Source organism: Anabrus simplex, chromosome X, assembly GCF_040414725.1.
Source record: "Anabrus simplex isolate iqAnaSimp1 chromosome X, ASM4041472v1, whole genome shotgun sequence".
NCBI classification, from domain to species: domain Eukaryota; kingdom Metazoa; phylum Arthropoda; class Insecta; order Orthoptera; family Tettigoniidae; genus Anabrus; species Anabrus simplex.
In genome coordinates, this window is record NC_090279.1 from 140,994,236 (window position 1) to 141,018,756 (window position 24,521).

The window sequence follows — 24,521 nt, forward strand, 5'->3', positions numbered from 1 at the left end:
GCCACTATTATACTTTCCGTCACTGGGTACCACTCCATAAGGCTCCTCTTGGCCTCCTTATCCATTAATATACCCACACCTCCATAACTCGCTCCGTCTCCCTCAGGTTTTCCAGAGTATACAAATGTAGCTCCATCATGGGTTGCCAATTCCCCAAACTCACTCCATCTTACCTCACTCAAACCTAGGATGTTCAGGCCATAAATCCTAATACATGCCACTGCCTGTCATAGCCTTCCACTTTCCCGCAGAGTCCTCGCATTCTATAGCCCAATTTTTGTTAGCCTTTTCAAGCCAAAGGTTGTCATCTTTGGATCAGTCCGGTTTCTCATTGTTGATGTTTCTGTAATAAGGTAATTTAAGGTTGTGCGAGTTACTGACCCACAGCACCCGAGTTTGGTGGTGGGGCTGCCACCTACGCCTCCAAGCCTGCTGTTTTCTGTTGGGGTAGTCTCCCTTAGCCTTTGAAGATCCCTCTTCACCACAAGGCAGTGGTTTTCCTCTTTATTTTACCCCAAGAGGAAGGGTTGCCTCCTCCGCCAACTTTGCCGTACCAAAGGTCTCCTTCTCCACCTCAGCTGCCGTTAAAGGCTTCACCAGAGCCCCGTTAGCCGTTACTTTTCAGGGTTCCTGTAAGGCCTTCACAGCTACTGTAGCGGTCCTGGGGCACACAAGGTCCCCGCTGTACTTCTCCCTTACAGGCTATCCCCTACTTCGTACCGTTGCCCGTCCCCACGATGTAGACGAGGGGGTGGACTTATGGGGGACAACATGAGGAATAAAGGAGATATCATTAACGAACGTTTTTCAGCCCAACTTCAAGCAAACTTTCCATTTAGTTTTTATGTCGATTTGTCTCTTTGTCCGTTTGTTGAGTTCTTATAACTGGGACACTGCCGTATATATTTCTACCAAACTTTATATCTGTCTTTAGGTAGGTATTAGGATATTATTTGTTAATCCTGGTTTGCTTTGAGGGTTTATTGGAAGTCGAAATAGTGATTTTACTCCCCCACAAAATATACATGATGAACTTTAATGGAGAACTTCCAGCCTTAAGGAAAACCTATTCCTAAAAGAAAACTCTCATGTGCACATTTTTGACAGGAGGAAAAAAAGGGGGTTAAGATTAATGGACTGTTTTACAGGCTGTCATGAAATTTCAAGTTAGGATAAATTGTTTAATTAAAGAGCCGGTTTACTGTTTTCAAAAGAAGAGATAATAAGGGAGGTTATTGTCAACGATTGGTTTCATATCCTTCAGCCACAGTACCACTGGCGGTTTCAGATGAACAACAATATGTAACCAAGGAATAGGGAGATTTACGAACAATTTTGGAAAAGGCACTGTGTAATTCAATAAACTATGTGATTGACCGTATTCTGTCTCCACTTTGTTCAGCTTTAACGTACTTCACATTACTGCCACGTGCTTCCGTAGAAGAATATCAGTTTAATGTGCTGTATTAAACGATTGAATACAGGCATGTAACTTAAAATAAATTCATTAAAGATTCATGAAATCCATTACCAATTCCCATGCGAAGAACGGGTACATATGCTAGTATCTCAATAAATGGGCAATGAAATACCCCATAGCAACATATTCATACTGAAAGAAGACGACCCATGCTATGAAGTGGACAATGGCAGTGATCAAATATGTATCCTGGTAGTGACAAATTCATTCATGTAACAAATGTTCAGGTGAGTAACGGTGAACTTAAAAGGCCTATTCACAAACACTGTCCTTTACAAAGTATGAAACAGACAGGCAAGATAACTCTTGAATGGCTTATTTATTCATTGCATGCTTAAGTAATATTATAAGTCACAATGGACTAGTAACAACACAACCACATTAGGAAGAATAAGAATGTTTTTCACTTGCCACAAGATGGCTACAATGTGTGTAGTATATAAGTGGACCCTCACAGTAAGCAAGCATATCACCTGCAACTTGTATCTATAAATAATGCTATTACCTAGAAATCAATAATTAATATATCAATAAAATTACAAAGGTGTTTCATTTGGATGCAACTAGTAAAATATCCTGGAACAGTAACAAAAGAATGTATTTCATAGCTAATTTGTGTTCGAGAATAATTACGAAGTCAAAAGTATAGTAGGAATGATACCAGCTCCCAAATGATATACAGTACAAGTCTTGGAGCAATCCTAACAGCTGCACAATTCATAATGCAATATCGTTGAATAACTTGAAGGAAAAGTGAAAATTAGGTTAGTAAACAGTCAATCTCATAAAAAAGAATATTTTCCATAGGGTTATTAATAATGTGTACTGAAATGAAGGGTCAAACACTGATACCTGTTGAGCCATTTTCTAACTATTTTCATTACCTGACAATGGCTTATCAAATTATGTACATTACCCCAAGAGAGTTTTCCTGCATTGATTCTGCCTCTGTTAATTCTGATTTAACTTCTTCCTTCAGAGCTATCACTTCTGATAGATGTTCAATATTTTCCTGTGGAAAATAAGATACATTAGGTATGCTCATAACACACATCTACAAACATAGTCACAAACAAATGATCATGTTATTTAATTAACTCACAGTTACTTTCAAAATTTTACTGATGTTTAAGGAAGATTTCTACCAGCAGAGGATTGTTATAACCAAAGGCTGTACTGAGAATGGTGTTATTGTCTTTGCTCACTCCTTATGCCAGAGAAAGGATAAGACAGAGAACCAAATATCAAATGAGAAGCATTTTCTAGCCATATCAGAAGATATCCCACCAGGGATGGAATTGGGGCCATCTCGCAGAGAACTGGGAAGGAAGCAGCCATAGACATAAACACTAAATTGTAGGAACTGTTTTCATATGTACAATCATATCAATATAACCTTAAAGGTTGTTTGAACCAATTACAAGTGTTACATTTGTTCTAAGTCATTTTTTGTTCTCAGCATAGAATTTGTTTACAGACAGATTAAAATACCTTGAAGTATTGGAATCACAATCTCTACTCTGGTCTTGCAGAGCTCACAGGTGCTACATAAAGCATTAAGACAGTTCTGTTTCAAACAGCATATTTTGATGCTTCCAAGTGTAAAATAAAGAAAATAAACATGAAAGAAGCAGGCTTATCACAGTCATAAACCAGCAAAAGATCTGCTGTTGCCCAAACTCAAAGCAACAACAAATGAAATATTTTATTACTTTATTACTACAAGGATGTTTTGTAGTGTTCGGTGAAGAACACTGTCAGTGGAGAGTAAACAGTGTCGGAGTGTATATCTGCAGTTTCAAAAGCTCTTTTATGATCTACTACGCGACCTTCAAAATTTCTCACTTGGATTCATAAAACCCTGTCAGCACTGAAGGGGGAGGGGGGGACTGTGATAAAAAGGTTATGTTCTAGTATAATCCCGTAGCATGTTTCTATATACTACATAGAGTCTGACCTGTATTTGTGGAATAAAATGAGATAATCACTATTCTGCCTTTCCAAATGAATTCAACTTCTGAGCAAACATTTATATTTTATATATATTTATATTATATTTTATATTTCCTTAACACACATATCTTCAAACACATTGTGGATGTGAGGGTAACCCAGAGTAATCACACCTGTGTTAACATTTTGTTTAGCAGACTGGTGTATCCAGTCTCAAGAACACCAACGGAATATTTGCAATTTAACTTCTTCTACACTAATTATGATAGGAGTGATCATTTTAACATGTGGTGCTAATGTTGGTGCAGTAGTGTTGGAAGATATTAGTTTAAAAGAAGTACAATGGGCCAACCACCCTCTATTATAATCAGAGGGGAAAAATAGAAGAGGTGCAACCCCTAAACCAAAGTAATTTTGACAATGACAGTAAAAAGTACAGACTAGTCCAACCCCAAACTTAACGCACTTGCTAACAGTTTCGGATATTGGCAAACATTTCTTTAACATAATTTTCAAGTTTGATGCAGTAGTGTTATAACCAATATTAAACCTATAGTTCTTGATCAGGAGTGCACTCACATGCCAGCTTCAAGTCTGACACAGAACATAACAAGATATATCAAAGGTAAAGATCTTGAAACAGCAGTACACTCACATTTTGGATATGTTCAGACACCATTCTCTTCTGTAGTGCCACTAACTCAGAACTCAAAACCACAGATTTATTCTGAGAATAGCATTTATTAATTGCAGAATTTCAGCTTAAAGCAACTATTGGGCAATATCTCATCTGTAAATTAGCAGTTCACTGTGTGTGCAAAAGATTATTACTATCAAGTCACAGTATCCATTGAATATATCTCTTCAAACTGTCAAGGTTATCAAAGACCCTGAGGTGCCAGAATGATGTGCATGAATTCACTTTCATGCCAGTAAAACTACAGACATGTATTGGGATAATTCAGCTTCTTTCAATACCTCTAGACCGAACCCAAATCACACTCGCCGACATTAAATTAGCATGTCATCACTCTACCCTCAGATGAACACCCACTGAACTGAAAGCCACACACTCATATGATTGCAATGGACTGTGATTAGAGTAGCAACAGACAGAGCAAGGAAAGGTGAAGAAAAAATCTTGCATCTTCTCCAAAACTTTTCCACTGCCTCTCCGCTTTCATCAGGGTGTTTTCTTTAGACAAGCTATACTCACAGTAAACTTCTAAGGCAGAATTTTACTGCTTACTCACCGAACATTAGTGTCATTGTAAAGAACTTTGAATGGTACAAATCTGACCTGTAATCTATTTTGGGGGGAAAATATGTTCTCCATGAGAGCCAGGGACCTAATGGCCATAACATAATTCAATCTAGCACCCACCATTTACCATCACTTCAGCAACTACTATCACGGCAATTGGCTGATATGATAGGAAATTATGTCAATTCCACAAAGAGTCCATTACCAAACTATGCAGAATAAATACATAACCACGCACCTTCCTGGAATCCATTTCAATAACCAAAAGAGGTATTCAATTAAAAACAGTCAGTCAGTCAATGGGTACTTAACACATGAAATGCCCTGAATCCTTAATCTTGAGACATTGCTAATCACAACTTTGTCACTAGCTGGACCTAACCAAGGCTCCTTCAATATCAAGCCCACAACATTGATTCAACTTTATGCCACTATCAAACATAGAATGCACTGCCGTCTCCCTAATAAATGCTAGAGGCCAACTATCCACTAGGCAGCCCTTATCTGGTGACTTGTGGCACCATAACCGCTTTCCTTGTCCCATGAACCATGTTTCTGTCATTAGTTTGACCCATGAATGTACAGGAGAAAATATATAATTTGAAATTGGTTAATTCAAAATACTGCATAATTCAAAGCAGCTCCCGTTCCCAGAAACATGAGGTACGGTTTTCATGTTATTCAAAATGTTTAATTTGAAATATGGATAACTCATAATTCAAGAACAGTGTTGGTCCCCATTACCCAAATTCAGACTTTCAATTCAAAACATCCTCAAAATTTTTAAAAATTGGTGTTTTTCAGAGTAAGTTAAATTCAAAATTTATCCGGGTCATGATAGAATGCGTCTTCCGGAACCGGCTGAGGTAGTTTTCCATACATTCACTCACTCCGCTGCATCTACAGTGTGCTTCACATTTTCCAAGCTCGAATAAAATCATAATTCTTTTGTATTCAGCGTTTTAAGGAAAGCCACAATATCACATAGCAGACAGTGTGAGGAGAAGTTGAATCCGCAAACAATGGCAATGCTTACAGTTGGCGAAAAATTGTGCATATAAGCAGTTCGTGCACACCGAACAATATCGTAAATGCCCATGAAACTGCATTTCTTTTAATGCCAAGCCCAAACGGACTTGGTTTTAAAGGAGAGATTGCCAGCTGGAAAATCGTACAAGGGTGAGGGTCATTGTACAGTGTTGCAACGCACAGGGAAGCGAGACGCAAAGTATTATTATTTGACTTTATAGCAAAGTTTGACAAGCTACGTTTTAAGGGAGTCGGTCACTTCTCGTTATAGTACAAGGCATCTAAAAAATGCAAACAGAACAGTAAACCAAAAAATAAAGCATTTGCACAACGCAGCCAGCATAATTTGTCCTTGTCTTTGAATCGTATGTAATTTTCTTTTGTTGTGAAGGTTGTGTTTACCAGTGATTTACCCAAGTGCATTATTTGAATAAATGTAAATGCACCTTGTTGGACACTTTTAGGAAATAGATTTATCAATGGCATTTGAAAGTTTTAAACTGTGAACCAAGGTGATTGCATGCATTAATGGGTCTTACAATACTTCGTGACGTGACAATTACGAGAATATTTTCGAGAGAAGTACCACAGCAGGAAATTGTACAAGAATAGAAATACTGTATTGTGTTATAAACTTGTGATGCAGACTGAAGAGTGAGAATTTTTCCCCTCGTCATAGAAAAGTTTGATAAGCCACAATGTTTTGAGGACATTGGATTAGTACTTTCTGTGGAAGTACAGGACATCTAAAATGCCTACAGTACAGTAATTCAATGAATAAGGGACTTGCACAGGGGAGCCAGCATAGACTTCTTCTCTTCTTTGAATCATGTTTTTTTCTTTGTTGCTTGAGGTTATGTTTGTCAGTGAGTTGTCCAAGTGCGTTATTTGAGTACTGTAAATGCACCTTGTTGGATACATTTTAGCAATAGTTTTTTCCTATGGCATTTGAAGGGATTAAACTGTGTATCAATGTTAATTGCATGCAGTAACAGGTCTTAAGAATATTTTGTGACATGGCAAGTGTTGGTTTATCTGAACTACGAGTTGGCAGTTAACTCAAAATCATATAATTCGAAGTCCAATTTTTGCATCCCAACTACTTCGATATAACAAGGTTTTACTGTACATCAATACTGTGGTTTGTTGTTCCTAAGAGTTGGCAGCTTTGTGTACAGCATTGTGGCGTATTCCCAGAAAAAGAAACAAAACAGTCGTAATATACCCAGGTGCTCATGCAACTAATGGTGACTGCTGGTGTTAATATTGAGAAGCCACATGGTAAATTATGCCCCTGCCTAACTAATTCACCTACTAAGGGTTAAATTCTGACCTCTATAAAGTTATCTGGAATGAGACTTACAAGTGATGCATTTGTTGTTCCTTCAAGCCAGGCTGGTTCCTCCTTAATCCTTACTTCCAGGTCCATTTCACACTGCAACTGAAGTAGTTAGAAGTTACTGGAATTGTTAATTACTTCCAATGACCTAAAACTGAAACATAAGCCAGTAAAATATACTACATTATTGCTGTCATTGCTACTAACATTATTTGTCAAGAGACTTAGCAAAAAGCTTGTGATTTTACATGATCTTCAATAGTATGATTATACCAAAAAGACTCAAAAATTTACATGACTGTTGACATTGTGAACATACCTATGGGACCTCAAGTTTACTATGACTGATACTATAATCATAGCTAAGGACCTCCAGTTTTACATGACTTGTAAAACAGTGACCACTTCCATAGGAAATATAATTTAACATTTATGTCGATATCAAGATCATAGTCAAGAGACCCCTAGTTTCACATGACACATTATATTGTATGCATAGCTATATTACATACAGTTTTATATGGAACTGAAACCTCTGCAAGATCACCTTTCTTGTTAAAAATCCAACGTTCATTGATTGTGATCAAAATGCACAAAATGTTTTGAAAATTCAGTGACTATTCCATTTGCATATCACTCTGGTCATCCGGGTGCATATCTGGGAATCTTCATACCATTTTTATCCTTTGCACATCACTTCAAAACTAACTGAACAACTTCACAACTTGAGATTTTTTCTATCAAAATTTTTCTTCTTAGGATAAAATTTTCTCAAAGCATTCTCCTCTCATCAAGCGGATTCACTCTCTCTTTATTTGAGACATGTTCTATCCATCTCATCTTCAACAACTTCTCATAATAAAGCATTTCAAATGATTCAACTCTGTTTTTCTCAGCATCAGTTATTATCTCATGTTTCAGTTCCATACAGTGTCATACTTTATACTCAGTGTAAACATAACTTTTAAGTTTTTCAGTCCGTTGAACCTAAAGAACATGATGAAGAACAGATGGGAGTTTAGGCAGGATTTAGGGGTGATATTTATCTATAATGAGAAGATATATGTCAGTGTACCCATGGCAAGTGGTCTCAGACGCATTGATAAAAAAGAAGGCAGAGAGAGGAGAAGAACCAATAATAATAGCCATAAACGAAACACGAGTAAGTAGGAAGAATACCATGATAGGCCAAACAAACTGGTTCAAAGTAGAGACAGGACTTCGAAAAGGATGTGTTTTATCCCCTCCAATCTTCATTACATTCATGGGTAAAATTCAAGAGTATACAACAAAAAAATGGGAACCAAGGTGGCAAAGGCCTTCCTCTTTGAAGATGATGCAGTAATATGTGGAGAAGATGAAATGTAAGTACAAGAACAAGATAGTGTATGGAATCAGGAGATAGGGCAATACGTTATGAAAATAAGTGTGGAAAGTGTACGATAGTAGTGGTGACCAGAGGTAAAAGGGAAGGAAGTGGGAATATTGAAGGAAATGGAAGACAATTAGAAGTAGTGGAAACCTTCAAGTATTCGGGGAGAATAATTGCATATGATGGGAAAATCAATTAAGAAGTCACCAATGTGTGAAATATATAGTCTGTAACTGACACGTTCCAAAGGAATGCAAGAAAATTTAGCACCCAATGTATTACACACCAATTTTGATATATGCAGCAGGCACATGGACAATAAAAAACATGATGAAAGCATAAAACAAGAGGCCAATTCCTTAGAGAAATAATAGGGAAGACATGAAGGGATAAAATCAGAAACATAGAAATCAGGGAGAGAATTGGATTCCCTGAACTGCAAGGCAAGATAGAGACCAGCAAGCTGAAATGGTATGGACACATGATGAGAATGCAAGAGGATAGAGTTCCAAAGCAAGTATTTATGGAGAAGGCCACATGAGAAAGACATCGGGGAATGCCAAGAAAGAGGTGGATGGATACGGTAGAGTATAGAGAAGAGAGGAGTAAAATTAGAAAAAATATTCTAGGAAGGGAGGAAGTGGTGGAGAGAGAAAAAACTGAGGTTCTTGATTCACATTTCAACCCAAAAGACTGGAAATGGAAAATGAAGAAGAATATGCTGCACTGAGAACAAAAATTTATACAGTACTGCTAGCAGCTCATTTCATCAAACAATGCCACCAACCTTTACTTAAATATACTTTCTTTATTTTTATGTGCATGTCGTGTCAAATGACACAACCGAGTGGTGTTTGCCAGAGTGTCCTTTGAAGGGAGTTCCATGTCAAACAATTGGTTTAAATGTTTAGCAGTTTATATTGTTCCCCAGGTGGTACAAAACTTCTCTGTGTTGAATACCTTGAGTAGTGCCTCACAGAATTCATTTTGGCCAATAGCAGAGTTTGTTAGTCACTTTGTGGTGTTTTATTTTAAAAGTAAACATACTGCACTAACAATGAATACTACAATTTCTCCTATAGGTAATACAAGCTTCATTCCTGTTGCTAATCGAGTCGATTCTTACGCATTGCCAGGGAATATCACTAACAATGAATACTACAATTTCTCCTATAGGTAATACAAGCTTCATTCCTGTTGCTAACTGAGTTGATTCCTACGCATTGCCAGGGAATATGTTTCTATGTAAACACATATCTATTCAGGAAACTATGATCAATTGTATTTAGTATATTTAAATGTAGGGGAAATTACTGTAGTGTGCCATGTATAAATGTTCTGGCCATCACAGATTATTCTACTAATATATTAATGGTTTTACATTCAAGTAAGTACCTTTTACAGTTTCCACAGGCAGAATTTATTCCTGAAGATTTTTCTTCCATTCCTGCTAGTAGTTTAATGTTGCACTAACAAGTCCAAGGGAAAGGGATAGGATTAGGTATGGAGCAGCATTAATTAAGTTTATTAATGATAAAACAGGGAAACCTCGGAAACGATTTTCAGCGCTGCCGATCCTGGGATTTGGACCCATGCATACTCACCGCCACTCACCCCTGAAGATCTTTTACACACCAATAAATCAGGAAATAACTCGCAAAAGTGAGGCAGCCTACTGTTACTTAAATTATCACGAGTATTATCACCAGCTATAGCTGTTGTGGGGTAATGATGTGATATAGAAGAATCTACTTCTCAAGATTTTGAATTCTACCACCATATATCGCAGGGGTTATGTGAATTTGATCCATGAAATATCACTGTAATATTTGTCTCAAATGAAAGGTAATCATTGATTTACTCAAATAAAGTCTCAAATTCCAGGTTGATTAAGAAATACTACGTTACTAGCAAGAAATATGAATACGTACTTACAAGCTGTAAAGAGGAGTCCATTATGTTGCATTCTGCTGCTCGCACCGTCTTTTGTTTGTTTCTTGAGATCCAGGGCTGACAACAATGAATGGGAGTGCTATGTGAATTCTCATTATCTTTGTCCATATGTCTAGTGCGGGCAGTTCAAATAGCAAAATGGAGGTCAGCAACATTAAGGATGTTATCGCGGTTTTTGACGAGGAAAATCAGCATATAATAAGGAAGCTACAAGACCTACACCTCATGCCGAAGCAAGCCAGATGTGTCAGGAGTAACTGTAGAGGCAATTGCATTTTGGTAAAGAGAGAGAGAGGTGGATTTCGGGGGTACAGTTTAAGATGCAAAAACTGCCGAACTTTCAGATGCCTGAGGAAAGGGACATTTTTAATGATCAAAATTTGAACTCGGTACAATATTTATACTGATGTTGTGGGCATCTAAATGTCGCGTCTGAGCAAGTGCTAATATTATGAATATGACGAAGCATTCTTTCTATGGTGCAGCAATTCAGATATATCCGTGACATTTGCCCTGGAAATTGATTAAGGATAAAGACATATTGCAGTTCGGTGGGGTACGTACTAATGTTCAGCTGGACGAAAGTGTTATTAAGAAAAGGAAACATAATGTTGGAAGAATAATTAAACAAAAATGGATTTTCGGCCTTTATGACAATGTAAAAAAAGGGGAATGGTTATTTATGTCGACGACAGAAAATCAAAAACATTAATGGACATTGTTTTAGAACATGTTCTACCTGGAACGGAATTATGGACTGACCGTTGGCGGGGATATTCTCAATTATCTACTTTGAGGGGGTTTCACCATTCATACATAAAACAGTTAACCATAGCAGAAATTTCGTGCATCCCATCACTAATGGAACTGTATGGAAAATCAACTAAGGATGCATTCAACAACTTGTTGTTGCACATTACAGAAAAATATTGTAAGTACCACAAAAATGATTTTTGTTGAAAGAAAAATAGCATGATCCCTGGACCAATAGATATATTACTTTCTTAAAGGAAAAGAGCATGATCCCTGGACCAATAAATCATTTCATGAATCAGTTAGGGCACAAGTCCACAACTCGACCTAATGCGATGTCATAGTATGTTTGTTTCCTAAAAAAATATCCATTCTTTTTTCTTCCACACACTTCTCCAACCATTTCCAGATTCCTATGAATTTTGCAAATTTATTTGGAGTTAGAATGTTAGCTTTCCGTCTACGACCTTCCAAAAATTCAATAAAACAGTCCATAGGACAACCATTTCCTAAAAAAAAAAAAAAAAAAAAAAAAAACACTGTAAGAGGTAATCTATCTCTGTACTTGAGTTCGCTAGTCCACAGAATTCTCCTAATGTACATTGGCCATAGCTTTTTATTGCCAATTAATTCCTGCATATTATGACATAATTCAGGAAATGATGGCATATTTCCTTTTTTCCTTTGCAGCACTACCGTGAAAAGACAATTGAAGTGACACGACACCAAAGAACTTCAGTGAGCAAAGACATCACACACGAAAGTGTTACACACAAACAAAACACGGAACCCCTGCGACGTAGAAGAGATTGTATATAGTTGTAAGGCAGTAAAGTATGTATTCTGTAAAATAAAATATTTCCTATCACTTCTTAGCCAATCTGGGATTTGAGATTTTATTTGAGTAAATCAATGATTATCTTCCATTGGTGACAAATATTACAGTGATATTTCGTGGATCAACATCATTCACGTAACCGTTGCAGGGTAAAGAACAACTCAACATTCACAGCGTCGGTATTAAATTGCACACAGTGGTAAATAACACAGCAACTCAATAATTAAAATTAAACATTACCTACTGTAATTTCTTCCTGAAACTATCATCCGCATTTCTTCACCTGAGTAGCTCTAAAGAAAAAATTCTCATTCCACTAAATTTAGATATGCGATATATTGCTACTACACACGACTTGCCGGCATTGCAACGCAAAGGCGAGTTTTCAAAAAGAAAGCCAGTTATATGCGTATACAGTTTTTATGGTTAATTAAAAATAAAATGAAAATTAAACATTAAATATTGAAAATGCGTAGATACTGAAACTGAGAATGATTACTATTAACTTCTTACTGTTCTCAATTGAGATCTATAAGTTTCGCAAAATTAAATTATTGAACTTGAACATTACCGACAATATGTTAAAGGTTGTGGACACGGTGTAAAATTATAGAAATCACAATTCCTCTCTGAAGAAAATCCTTAACACTTCTTCGTTGTTTTTTCTTAGACTCTGCGCAGCGGACTACGTCCACTCACTAGGTAATCCTTAACACTAGTGATGTGCGCGAGTGATGCCTGGAATCGCGGTACTCGATTCTTTCGAGTCCAGGGCCCTGTTTCATAAAACATATTTCACTAATATTATTAGTAAAAACCAATAATATTAACTAATAATATTAGTGTTGTGTTTCATAAAATTATTAGCTAATAATATTAGTTATTAGTTTATGAGTCAAAATTATTAGTAGATGTTACTAATAATATTAGTAAAGTGTTTCATAGACAACATAACTAATAAAATTTACTCATATTATTGGGATTATTTCTATTAGTGTATTTTGACTCATATTTCATATTATTAGTGAAACCAAAGAGTGTGGTATATTGATATATTGGCATAAAATTGTGAAGATCAGTGAAATGGTTGACTCTGATTCAAATAGTGATGAGGAGAGAGTTTATATTCGCCGTCCAAGAACTTTTAGGCCAAGAACAGCCTATACTGGTATGGAACAATCATATGAATACAATGAGAGATTTAGGTTAGATTACAGAACATTTGAATATGTGCTTGATAGGATTGGTAATATCTTAGAATCTCCCACTGCAAGGAATGAAGCACTAACCTCAAAACAGCAGCTTCAGATTGCACTGCACTGGTTAGGTAGTGGTGCACAGTATCATTGTATTTCTGATATGCACGGTGTTTCAAAGGCAACAGTCTGCAGAGTTGTGCACAGAGTTGTGACTGCGATAAATGACACTCTTCTTCAGGATGTTGTACGTTGGCCAGCTGACTGTGGGGAAGTAGTTGCCAGATTCACTGAACTTGGTGGTATTCCTTTAGTTTGTGGAGTACTGGATGGAACACTGATCAAAATTGATGCACCAAGTGCATATGAACCGGCATTTGTTGATCGACATGGGAAACATTCCTTGAATGTTATGCTAGTATGTGGGCCAAATTTAGAATTCTACTATGTATGTGCAAATTGGCCTGGCAGTGTCAGCGATGCTAGAGTTTTAAGATTAAGTGGCTTGAACAACAGGATGGCTAATGGTTGGAGACCTTTCCCTGGTGCAGTTCTGCTTGGAGACTCCATCTACCCTTTAAAATCTTGGCTCATACCACCAGTAATCCAAGATTTTGCTAGTCGGTCTCAACAAAGATTTTTAAGAGCACATAAAAAAACGAGGAGGGTTATAGAGTGTGCAATAGGACTCCTTAAAGAAAAATTTCCTGTCCTTAGCATTGGTATGCGATTAAATCCCACCTTTGCTTGTAAAGTTATCAATGCTTGTGTAGTACTTTGTAACCTGTCAAGACGTCTAGATAACTACATGGCTCCTGAAATGGAAGAGGATCATTTGGAGGAAGAGGATATTCAGGAGGGCGAGGAGGTTCCAGTCCAAGCTCAAGAAAAACTGCAATTCCTTTACGACCACTTCATGTGAACAGACATTGTGATGAATAAAACACAAATCACAGTAATTTTTGCTTTTTATGATTTTTATTTGGATTTTTTACATTTTAGGTTGAACCATAACAAATTTTCCATCACTGTCTACCATAAAATATTCAGGTTCCTTTTCATTTTGTAAATGTTCCTGAACATCACTTGTGAGGTGCGAATGTTCAAGATTTAATTTATTTTCCTTCTCCCACACCTCCAACTCCAGCTTCCGGACTTCAAGTTGAAGCTTTCGCTTCTTAAGGTACTCAATTTCCTTGCTTTCCTGCAGATCCCGGACTAGTACCCTCTTCTTGACAGTACCTATAAAAACAGGAGAAAATAAGGGGAAAGTTAAGACTTACAGTTATGCTAATTTACAATGGCTAATGTTTAACAATTTATTCCCGCTATTGATCTCAGGGTACCCATTTTATTGACAAAATTAATCTTTCAATCTAAGACTGTAGCCCATACTGAATGAGTACTCTGGGAGAGGGATGAAGACAGATATGTCGCACGTGTGGTAGTGAAAGACATTTAAAGAAAAAGAGGCATGCCGGTACTTGTGCTAAAAGCTGGGTTCACACGGTGCGAGTAGACTCGCATGATGCGTGCGCATGTTTGGCTCGCCACTCGCATCATTTGAACAGTTCATGCGAGTCCAGTTGCCTGAGTTTGAGAGAAGCGAGTCAACTCAGACCGTGCCCAACTTTCTACGAGCGAGTAACAAATTCAAGATGGCGGAAAGCTTGAAAACCGTGCAAGAAAGGAAGTGGAGCGATATGCAGACAATAAAATTTGTACAATTGTACGAATCTGAAGAAGTGTTGTGGAATGCCAGGTTCCCAGTTATAAAATAAAAGATGCCAGGGATTCAGCGTTGCTACAAATTGCTGAAAAATGAATATTCCTGGGGTAGGCGCCGAAGAAATCAACAAAAACCAAAAACATTCGTAGCACGTACAGAGAAAATCTATTAAAGATTATGAAATCCAAGAAGTCAGGCACATCACCCGAAGAAATTTATTCATCGACAGTTTAATGGTTTAACATCGCTGATAGATTCCTGAATGGAGTAATGAATACGAGAAGCAATTTCACTAAGTTGGTAAGAATGTGATATTTATTTATTTATTTATTTGCCGGTATTTATTTATTACTCCGTTGTCATCTGTCATTTATTAAAGGGTCAAAGAATATAATACCTACATTGTAAACCATTCAATATTACCGGGCTGAGTGAATGTTTAACAATGTATTATATTCTTTGACACTTAATAATTGATACATGCGAACACACTATGATGCATTCTTTCAGTGCATCATAGATCGCATCCAACACAGCCGACCCAAACGTGGATATTGTAGTCTTTGGAACTCGATATAAAGATTCCAAAGATCTGAGACAGTCACAAGTTGCCAAGTACCATAGTGTAACCTGGAGTTTCAGACGGGCAGTTGAAGCCGCTCTCATATTTGTGTTGCGTTTCTGTATTTGTACTTTAATCATCTGTAGAAGTTGATCGAACTGGATAGCGGTGAGTCGTAAGTGATTTTTAAATGTGTTTTCATCGCCCTCTAGAACTTGACGTAAAAAATGTGTTGACGCACCGAATGCACTACGTCATGCAATCCACTCTCGCGCTCATATTACATTTTTGTTTCTATTTATTTTTCCAACACTATTTACTAACTTGACAATTAACATATCAGCAACAGCTGATATCCTTTCCCTTACGAGGTCTGCCATATTAATTCAGACGCGAGTACAACGTCATGTGAACACCCATTACATGCGAGTAGCTGGCCAGAAGATGCGCATCATGCTAGTCCACTCGCACCGTGTGAACCCAGCTAAACGCTCAAAGGAGACAGTGCACGAGACATGTGATGTACCTTAAAATTCACTCTTAATGAAACATTAGTAAAATTAAATGTTCACAGATAATAACTTTCCCCCATTGATCTGGGATTGCCTCGGGGGAGCCCGCCAACCTCTAGAGGCTGTATCCCCAGATAAATATGGAGGGGTGTATTTTGTTGAGCAACTTCCATGTAGACCATTTCTCTGGCAGGGTTATGAGTGAAGTCCACAACAGTAGCTACAGTGGAGAAGGTGGTACAATGTGTCCCGCTCAAAGCGGAGCCGACAGTTGACATACACACTCCGAGCGGTGTATTCATAACCTCATGCTGACTCACTGCACTGCCACGAGGAAGTCAGTTACTAGAATTTGTGTGTCGTGGGAAGTCGTGAAGAAATACATTTGTTACAACAGCGTGTGGGGCTGAATTACAGTAGAATTAATTAAATTAATTACATTATTACAATGTTGAAATGCCGGTGAAATTCACGCCTGACACATATGTAAAAACCAACTCGTGTAGAGAGGTGAGTAGGCGATTTCAGAAGAGATTTCCCGGGGTTCCACTTCCAGGTAGAGAAACCGATGTCTCGTGAATAAATTAACAGGATCACTTAATGTTGTGATTCGTAAACCAAACAAAGGGTTCTATTAGAAAAAAACATTGACATTAACATATCATTAGTATGATCTCCCACTACATCTGTACGATGTGTTGCACAAGAAGTTAGTAAGTCAAAATCCTCCGTACATAGGGCTACTAAAATATTGAATTTAAAGAGATTAGTACTCATGATGAAGGCTACTGGGTGCATAAGCAAGCAATAAATGTATTATCAGACACAGAATACGCAGGAGGTTATGAATATACCGCTCGGAACATGTGTGTAGTCTTCCGGCCATGCTGGGAGTGGGACAAACTGTATTTGGAACAGTGCGGCTGATGGAACATTTGAGCGGTTCGTGCAAGTATGTGTCTCTTTTTCATTCACTCTCCTTCATTACCACACGTGTTCAGCATCTGCCTCTATCTCTCTCTCAAAGTACTACTCACTGCGTTCAACTGGTGTCCCGTCTAATATCAGTCTCACTCGATCATTCCGTTTGGGTACAGTATTACACAGAAATACTAATTTTGATGTAACAAGTCATTTCCCTGTGTTCTCCATGCTTTCCCTATTTTAACAGGAAAGGGGTACCGGTACTCAGAGACTAATGACAGGAATAAGTTTTTAAACATCAGCCTATATAAATTGTCTGTAACAGACACATCTTTGGCTATTATGTTTTCATCTCTATTAGAGACATCTTCAGCTATTATTTGTCCTAATTATTATCAATACCATGTATACTGCACCGTTCACTAGCAAATGAGCATTGCAGCCATCACTGAGAAGGCATGGGAAAAGCATCTCCAATGGTGTGGTCATGTTCTGTGTGCCGCACCTGGAACAGGTTTTTTTTTTTTTTGCTAGCGGCTTTACGTTGCACCGACACAGATAGGTCTTATGGCGACGATGGGATAGGAAAGCGCTAGTAGTTGGAAGGAAGCGGCCACAGCCTTAATTAAGGTACAGCCCCAGCATTTGCCTGGTGTGAAAATTGGGAAACCACAGACAACCATCTTCAGGGCTGCCGATAGTGCGATTCAAACCCACTATCTTCCGGATACAAGCTCACAGCTGCACGCCCCCAACCACATGGCCAATTCACCTGGTCCTGGAATAGCTGCCAATTTAACTCACTCCTTTGAAATTAATGGGCAACATCCACACGAACGTCCAGAGCAAAGCTAGCATAACACAGTAAATTATATGAAGACTCTCAAGTTAAGACAACACGATGCCCAGTATCGTGCAAAGTGGCGCACCTTGCAGCAACGGGTAAATGCTAGGAATAATAATATAAATTTGTAGGCCTAACTGCCTTGTAATCACTGAACCAAAATTTAAATTATAATACTACAAATGAAAAAGACAATAACTTATCTTCTTAATGTTTTAAAAGCTGCCCATATAATTTACATACCGTAGAGGTGCTCGAAGTATTATGGATTGCCCACGATTATTACAGATTTTCCCTCGCTATTAAGGAGAAAATATTATAGAAAAGGGAAGTTATCACAGAAATTAATTCTACAAATAAAGGACTGTGTCAGTGGTGCTTATTTCTGTACACACTAGTTGACCAGCTTACATATTTAACGGCACTTTCATTTGCGATAGGAACTAGGAACGTACCCAAGTTTCTGAAAACTAATCCATATGTTTCTGTTATGAGCGTGATTAAAACTGGCATGCTCACTCATGCTAATTTCAAGAAAGGGTCCCTGATGAGCACAGGCATTAGAAGAGTGATTGATGGCTTCCTGTGAGCAATGTATAGTCTGCGCACCTTTTAGCGATATTTCTTTGTACGGGGTTGAGGAGTAAGGAGGGAGCTCTCCCGGTAATACTGCCAACCGAATGGAAAGGAAATCTGAATTGAATCGATAATATATAATATCAATAATAATAATAATAATAATAATAATAATTTTCTAAACATTTATTATCTTACGCCAACAACTTTGTCACACATACATTATTTAACATTTCTCAATGTGAATCTTGTTCCTAGCATGGATTTGCTGTGTAAACAACAACAGTACTAGTACGTAAAGTGTACGCCAGATGTTTCAGAGCGATGCGTAAGCGATTCATACTTTGTGTTTGAAAGATCGCCCATACGAATCTTGAAGATTCCCCACATTGACCGATTCAGCACTAGGGTGTGCATGTATCACTAAAAGGTGCACGTACTATAGTCAGTTTTTGTTGGTTGGTTGTAGTGGCTGTGTACAATGGAATTACTGTTGAGCCACTTCACAGATTGACATTTTCTGATGAAGTGTAGCTTCTTTGACATATGATACATTTATTTCAAGTTCTTTATGCCATTAGTGTTCATGCAAAATATGTTTCAAGATGACTATACTAGAGTATGATAAACATGCTCAAGCATCACTTTTATGTACTGTGTTCCACTAAATGTAATTCAGGGAAAATAGATTTTGGTTACTAGTGGGCACCCTGAGCCTGTAAGTTTAAAGTCACAGTCAAGAGGTGGAATTAGATACCAGAATACATCTTCAGTTACATCATTTCCAGCTTACCTCTAGCCTTAGGTGGTTCCTGTTGATGCTGGAGCTCTCCATTTTCCCAGCTTCCCTCAATTTCATTGTTTGATACAGATTCTCCCAATGGCACTATATTTTTACTGCTCGAAGCTGCACTTGGCTCCACTATGGGAAGAACTATTTCTCCCAACGAATCATTTACACCGAATCCCTGTAAAACAGGAGATTCCCTTCCAATGATGTTGAGGACTAGGTGGTCTATATCGTCTAATTTTTTTGAACTTCCTCCCCCACTTCCAGTCTGACAAGCATTGTCAATTTTTGCCTGTGAATAAAAGAAATCATGTAAGTCTAGAAGGATATCCTGTTATAATTGACTGTACTAAAGCACTACCTATATCTAATGTATCTATTTTATACAATTAATTTTGTAAGCTTTCACGCCTACTACAACAAAGATTTATAAATATCACTGGAGTTCATTTGAGGTTATGCTCTGCTCAGTCACAATCATAAAAACACAAAGGGTGGCTGTATGATGCATAATGTTAAATGACTATGAGTAGTATACTGCACAGTGAACTCTAATGCAGAGCGAAGTCTCCTTGTTTCCCCCACTACCCCCCACCACCCTTTAAAAAAATGTGTTTAATCTATTGCAATATCGACATCCAGTTGAGAAAAGGGTGGCTTGAATTTAGTAAATAAACACTAACATAACCTCCAACTACGAGAAAAACAACGGCTAAAACTTACCACTGTTCTGCTCCTCATGTTTGGCCAAGTAGCATCCCGCACATACGTAAAATCTTTGTCGGCTGTAACCAGCCCAATAGCCACAGCATAATCTCGCAGCTCCATCCACGCTTGCCTTTTGGTGTCCTTCGTTACAGTTAGTGAAAAGGCTCCGAACAGCTGCCCCTTCAATTCCAACACTTTTCGTAGAAAACTTTCTTTTCTTACGTTATTTTCGTTTCTTTTTCCCATTGTATAAAAACGAACGACGAAAACAAAACAACGAAACAACGAAAGTATATTAAATTTCAAAATTACAACTGAGTCAATCGAGCTGCATATACGCACTGAATAGCCGGTAATCAACTCGAGTGGGTCAAGTGCTAGCCTACTGCAAGGAACAAAATCAAACTAAGAACCAAAGAACACTCAACAAATCGATTCTAACCTCAAACTGTATCAGCTGACTAATGAACTAATATTATTAGTGAAGCCATTTTATTAGTCATGCATACAACTTTATGAAACAGAATTTGGTTAACTAATAATTTGTTTTATGAGTTCTAATATTATTAGCTAATATTATTAGTTAGTTTTATGAAACAGGCCCCAGGCTCGGACTCGCTTCGCTTGCGAAGGCTCGATGGTAGCATGACGTCACACGTTCGCTCACTCGCCGGCTCGTAGATGGATGAAGCATGCGTACAAGCGGTCGCTGAGGGTTTATGGGATTGCGACAGCGCGGTACGATATGAAAAAACTGAATGAATGCGGAAAAGGAATAACCTAAATTTGATAATTACTTGAGAACGATAATAATGCCACTTAATACGCATAATAAGATATGAAAATATCCGTTTACGGCGTCTCGCACACACTTCACTGAATATGCCATCTATTCTAATATTGATAATACAGCTTATCTGGCCTTCATAGCCCAACTTGGCCGGTTCGATACTGGTTTATTCCGGTAGTATTTGAAGGTGCTCAAATACGTCAACCTAGTGTCGGTAGAATTATTGGGACGTAAAAAATCTCCCGGGGGACTAAATGCGGTACCTCGGCATCCCCGAAAACCATACAAATGTACGTACTTGGACGTAAAAGTTATAACAGTATTATTATTATTATTATTTCAAATCCCTGTCACGGTATGTATGTTGTAATTAGTGTATTTTAAACATGTGCTATTTTTTTTTGCACCGACACAGATAGGTCTTATGGCGACGATGGGATAGGAAAGGCCTAGGAGTTGGAAGGAAGCGGCCGTGGCCTTAATTAAGGTACAGCCCCAGCATTTGCCTGGTGTGAAAATGGGAAACCACGGAAAACCATCTTCAGGGCTGCCGATAGTGGGATTCGAACCTACTATCTCCCGGATGCAAGCTCACAGCCGCGCGCCTCTACGCGCACGGCCAACTCTCCCGGTAACATGTGCTATTTGTAGACTATAGACGGTATTTCTGCACACATTGTATTGCTTCGCTACTGGTAAATTATATCTCATGTAGCCATTATGCATATACACGGGCGTAGATGTGCTAATATGATCGGTAGTATGACAGATTTATTGTAACCATAGCCTATTGCTAACCGTGCCAAAGCCTACAATCGTCCGGGGGAACAGGTGAATTACAGCAGTTTATATGTACATCTTACTTTCGGCAGATATAATGTCGGGTATTAAGATGAGGCGTCCAGAATGTGACGTACGTTCACGCAGCAAATCAGCGGACAGAACGTCATTCTGTTCTAGCTAAACAGCTGACAGTTTGTTAGTAAGTCACAACCTTTAGTGACTATGATGATGATAATAATAATCATAACAATCGAATTATTGACGTCATTCTGTTCTAGCTAAACAGCTGACAGTTTGTTAGTAAGTCACAACCTTTAGTGCCTACGATGATGATAATAATAATCATAACAATCGAATTATTGACGACCGATGACTGAACATCAATCATCAGCAGCAAACATATTGCACTCCACACCACAAAAATATTCTGTGGGTGACCCTGAATGCCGTGCACTCCAGTACAGTAGATTTTAGTTCTAAGGTATGTCCACAGATAGCGACACCAGTATGCTTGGACTCGAGTCTGGAGTCGAGTAATACCGATTCTAAGAGCACATTACTCGATTCTACTCGATTCCGTCGCTAGCCCATCACTACTTAACACAACTAATGGAATAAGCTATACAACTGGCTAATACCCGTTTTATATAACAACATACCTGCCACTTCAAAACAAAACCGGATATTTTAATGTAGTTAAATCACAACCTCTTAGAGAGCAAATTTGATATGTCTCAGTCAGTAGAACAGGTTGAATGTAAGAAAGATGTATTAATATTACCAGTTTTAATTTAATTTCGTGTGGCTATTACTAGCCGAGTGCAGCCCTTGTAAGGCAGACCCTCCGACGAGGGTGGGCGGCATCTGCCATGTGTAGGTAACTGCGTGTTATTGTGGTGGAGGATAGTGTTATGTGTGGTGTGTGAGTTGCAGGCATGTTGGGGACAGCACAAACACCCAGCCCCCGGGCCATTGGAATTAACCAATTAAGGTTAAAATCCCCGACCCGGCCGGGAATCGAACCCGGGACCCTCTGAACCGAAGGCCAGTACGCTGACCATTCAGCCAACGAGTCGGACAAAATATTACCAGTGACAGCTACAGAGTATTCGACACTTCTTCTTGTTGAAAGGTGGGGGTAGACTCTTCTTCTTCTTCTTCTTCTTGATATATATTGGGCTTCTTGGTTTACATTTATGCCCATTAAGGTAGCAACAGAAAATAAAAACATGCAGTTGAGTCCTTATGATCACTACGAAGTGAAACAATATAGTTAGATATGCAAGATACACAGGAAAAGCGAAACATTAGTAGTATTTGCGCATAGAGTAACTTCTTCTTCATCTTTCTTCCAATCGGGATGCCAACCCAATAAGTGGATCATTACGCAAAAGGGGATTATCCGAGATAGTCTTAAAGGAGCACACATAAAAACAGGTACACAAGGTTCTAGTCTTCACGTCGGAGTGACCCGTCTCGACGTCTTATCTACTTTCACACACAAGACCGGGCCTACATAGAAAGGTTAGGAACGGTTAATGAAGAAGGGATACAAAGAGGAGGGTAGAGTAACAAAAACACAAAAACACACACTCAAAGACACAAAGTTAGCAATCTACCGGGTAAAAGATTGGGATTCGTAAAAAGCATGAAATTAATTAATTTTATCACACGTTACCGTGGCTGCAATATAATACGAAAACGTAATTATATATCGAGCCGGAGAAATGCGCCGAAAACAGTAATACTGATTTTATCCGCACGAAGTTTACCTCCTAATCATGTTGGTGCCACTGACTGACTTCACGTGGATTTTGTTTTGATCAACAAAGCGATTAATGACATTAACTATTTGCGGAGAAGGCTTATATAATAAACAGGATAAACTTGTAGGAAACGGAATGTTTAGTTGTGTTAAATTGTACAGAAATTTCTGCCGAGATGTATGAAAACTTGTGCAGTTGAAAAGAATATGATTAGCATCGCTCGCTATATTACCACAGTAACATCTAGCATGTGGTGGAAGATGAAACCTGTGTTTATATTGAGGTGTGAGGGAGTGATTGAAACGTAATCGTATGATATTTATAATATGTCGTCTAGTATAGTGTCCGGTATAGTACCAGGGTTTTTTCCCTGCCTGCGGTTGAAGCTGATAATAAAATTGACCCTTATATTTGGATGTTTCCTGCCAAAGCTCATTCCAGGTATTGGTGCTATCAATCCGTAGTGAGGTTAATAAATCCAAATATGGCAGGGCAATGTTTCTGATATTATCTGTCGCATGTGCCGCATCCTTAGCTAGTTGATCTACAATGGTATTGCCAGTTATTCCCGAGTGTCCGGGTATCCATACTAACGTGATATGGCGTCCTGCTGTTTGTAAGTCATAAAGGAGTTTTTTAACATTGTACACGTACCAGTTGGTAGAGGGTTTTAAGGACGATATGGCCTGTAGTGAGCTCAGTGAGTCGGTAAAAATATGACCTTTATTGTGTCGTGATTGTTTGAAAAATAAAATAGCCTGTCTTATAGCAAATAGTTCTGCAGTGAAAATGGATATTGTATGAGGTAGTGACATCTTTTGATGGGTTTTCGTTTGGGGCATATATATTGCTGCTCCGACTCCCGTCGCAGTTTTTGAACCATCCGTGTAAATTTCCAAACTGGGGGACGGGTTAGCAACCCGCAATCGCTTTATAGATGCCGGTTGAAGTGGAAAATGTTTGTTGGGTGTATGACTGTAATTTGCCGAAGGAAATATGATAGAGGGAGTATAAAAATATATATGCAAACTAAAAGCAAAATGTGGCTGGGACATACACTTTAGAATATCACCTTCATACGGCAACAATTGTGAGAATGCTTGAATCAAAGCCGGCTGAGGAAAGTTACTCTGTTTAGTGCGCTGTGGGATTTCATACAAAAGTTGGAGTTTGGGCAGAATACCAGAGTTAGTTAGGGCCATCTTCTTAAGGATATATTTTTTAGCTAAAAATAATCTGCGTATGTGGAGTGGTTGTTCTCCTGCTTCTACCAACAGAGCATTAGTGGGAGTGGTTTTGAGGGCTCCTAGACACAGCCTGAGGGCTCGAAATTGAACACGCTCTAGTTTTTGAAGTTGAG

General features: G+C 38.3%; 2 protein-coding genes across 2 annotated transcripts in view; both read right to left on the minus strand.

Annotated features, from left to right (window-relative positions):
- The window catches only part of LOC136886711 (zinc finger protein 664-like), a 53,875-nt gene extending 43,739 nt beyond the window's left edge, over positions 1-10,136 (minus strand). Inside the window, exons 1-3 of the mRNA XM_068230925.1 lie at positions 9,833-10,136; positions 7,090-7,167; positions 2,397-2,492 (exon numbers count right to left, since the gene is read on the minus strand). Coding sequence (XP_068087026.1) covers positions 2,397-2,492; positions 7,090-7,155 — 162 coding nt within the window. The 5' untranslated portion in view covers positions 7,156-7,167; positions 9,833-10,136. The remainder of the gene's footprint in view (positions 1-2,396; positions 2,493-7,089; positions 7,168-9,832) is intronic.
- Positions 10,137-14,147: 4,011 nt separating this feature from the next.
- Positions 14,148-20,396, minus strand: LOC137503082 (uncharacterized). Its single transcript, XM_068230525.1, has 3 exons — positions 19,838-20,396; positions 19,118-19,406; positions 14,148-14,419 (listed from the first exon to the last, which is right to left on the minus strand). The coding sequence occupies exons 1-3, from the start codon at positions 20,066-20,068 to the stop codon at positions 14,169-14,171; spliced, it is 771 nt and encodes a 256-aa protein (XP_068086626.1). The 5' UTR covers positions 20,069-20,396; the 3' UTR covers positions 14,148-14,168.
- Between the last annotated feature and the right edge of the window lie 4,125 nt (positions 20,397-24,521).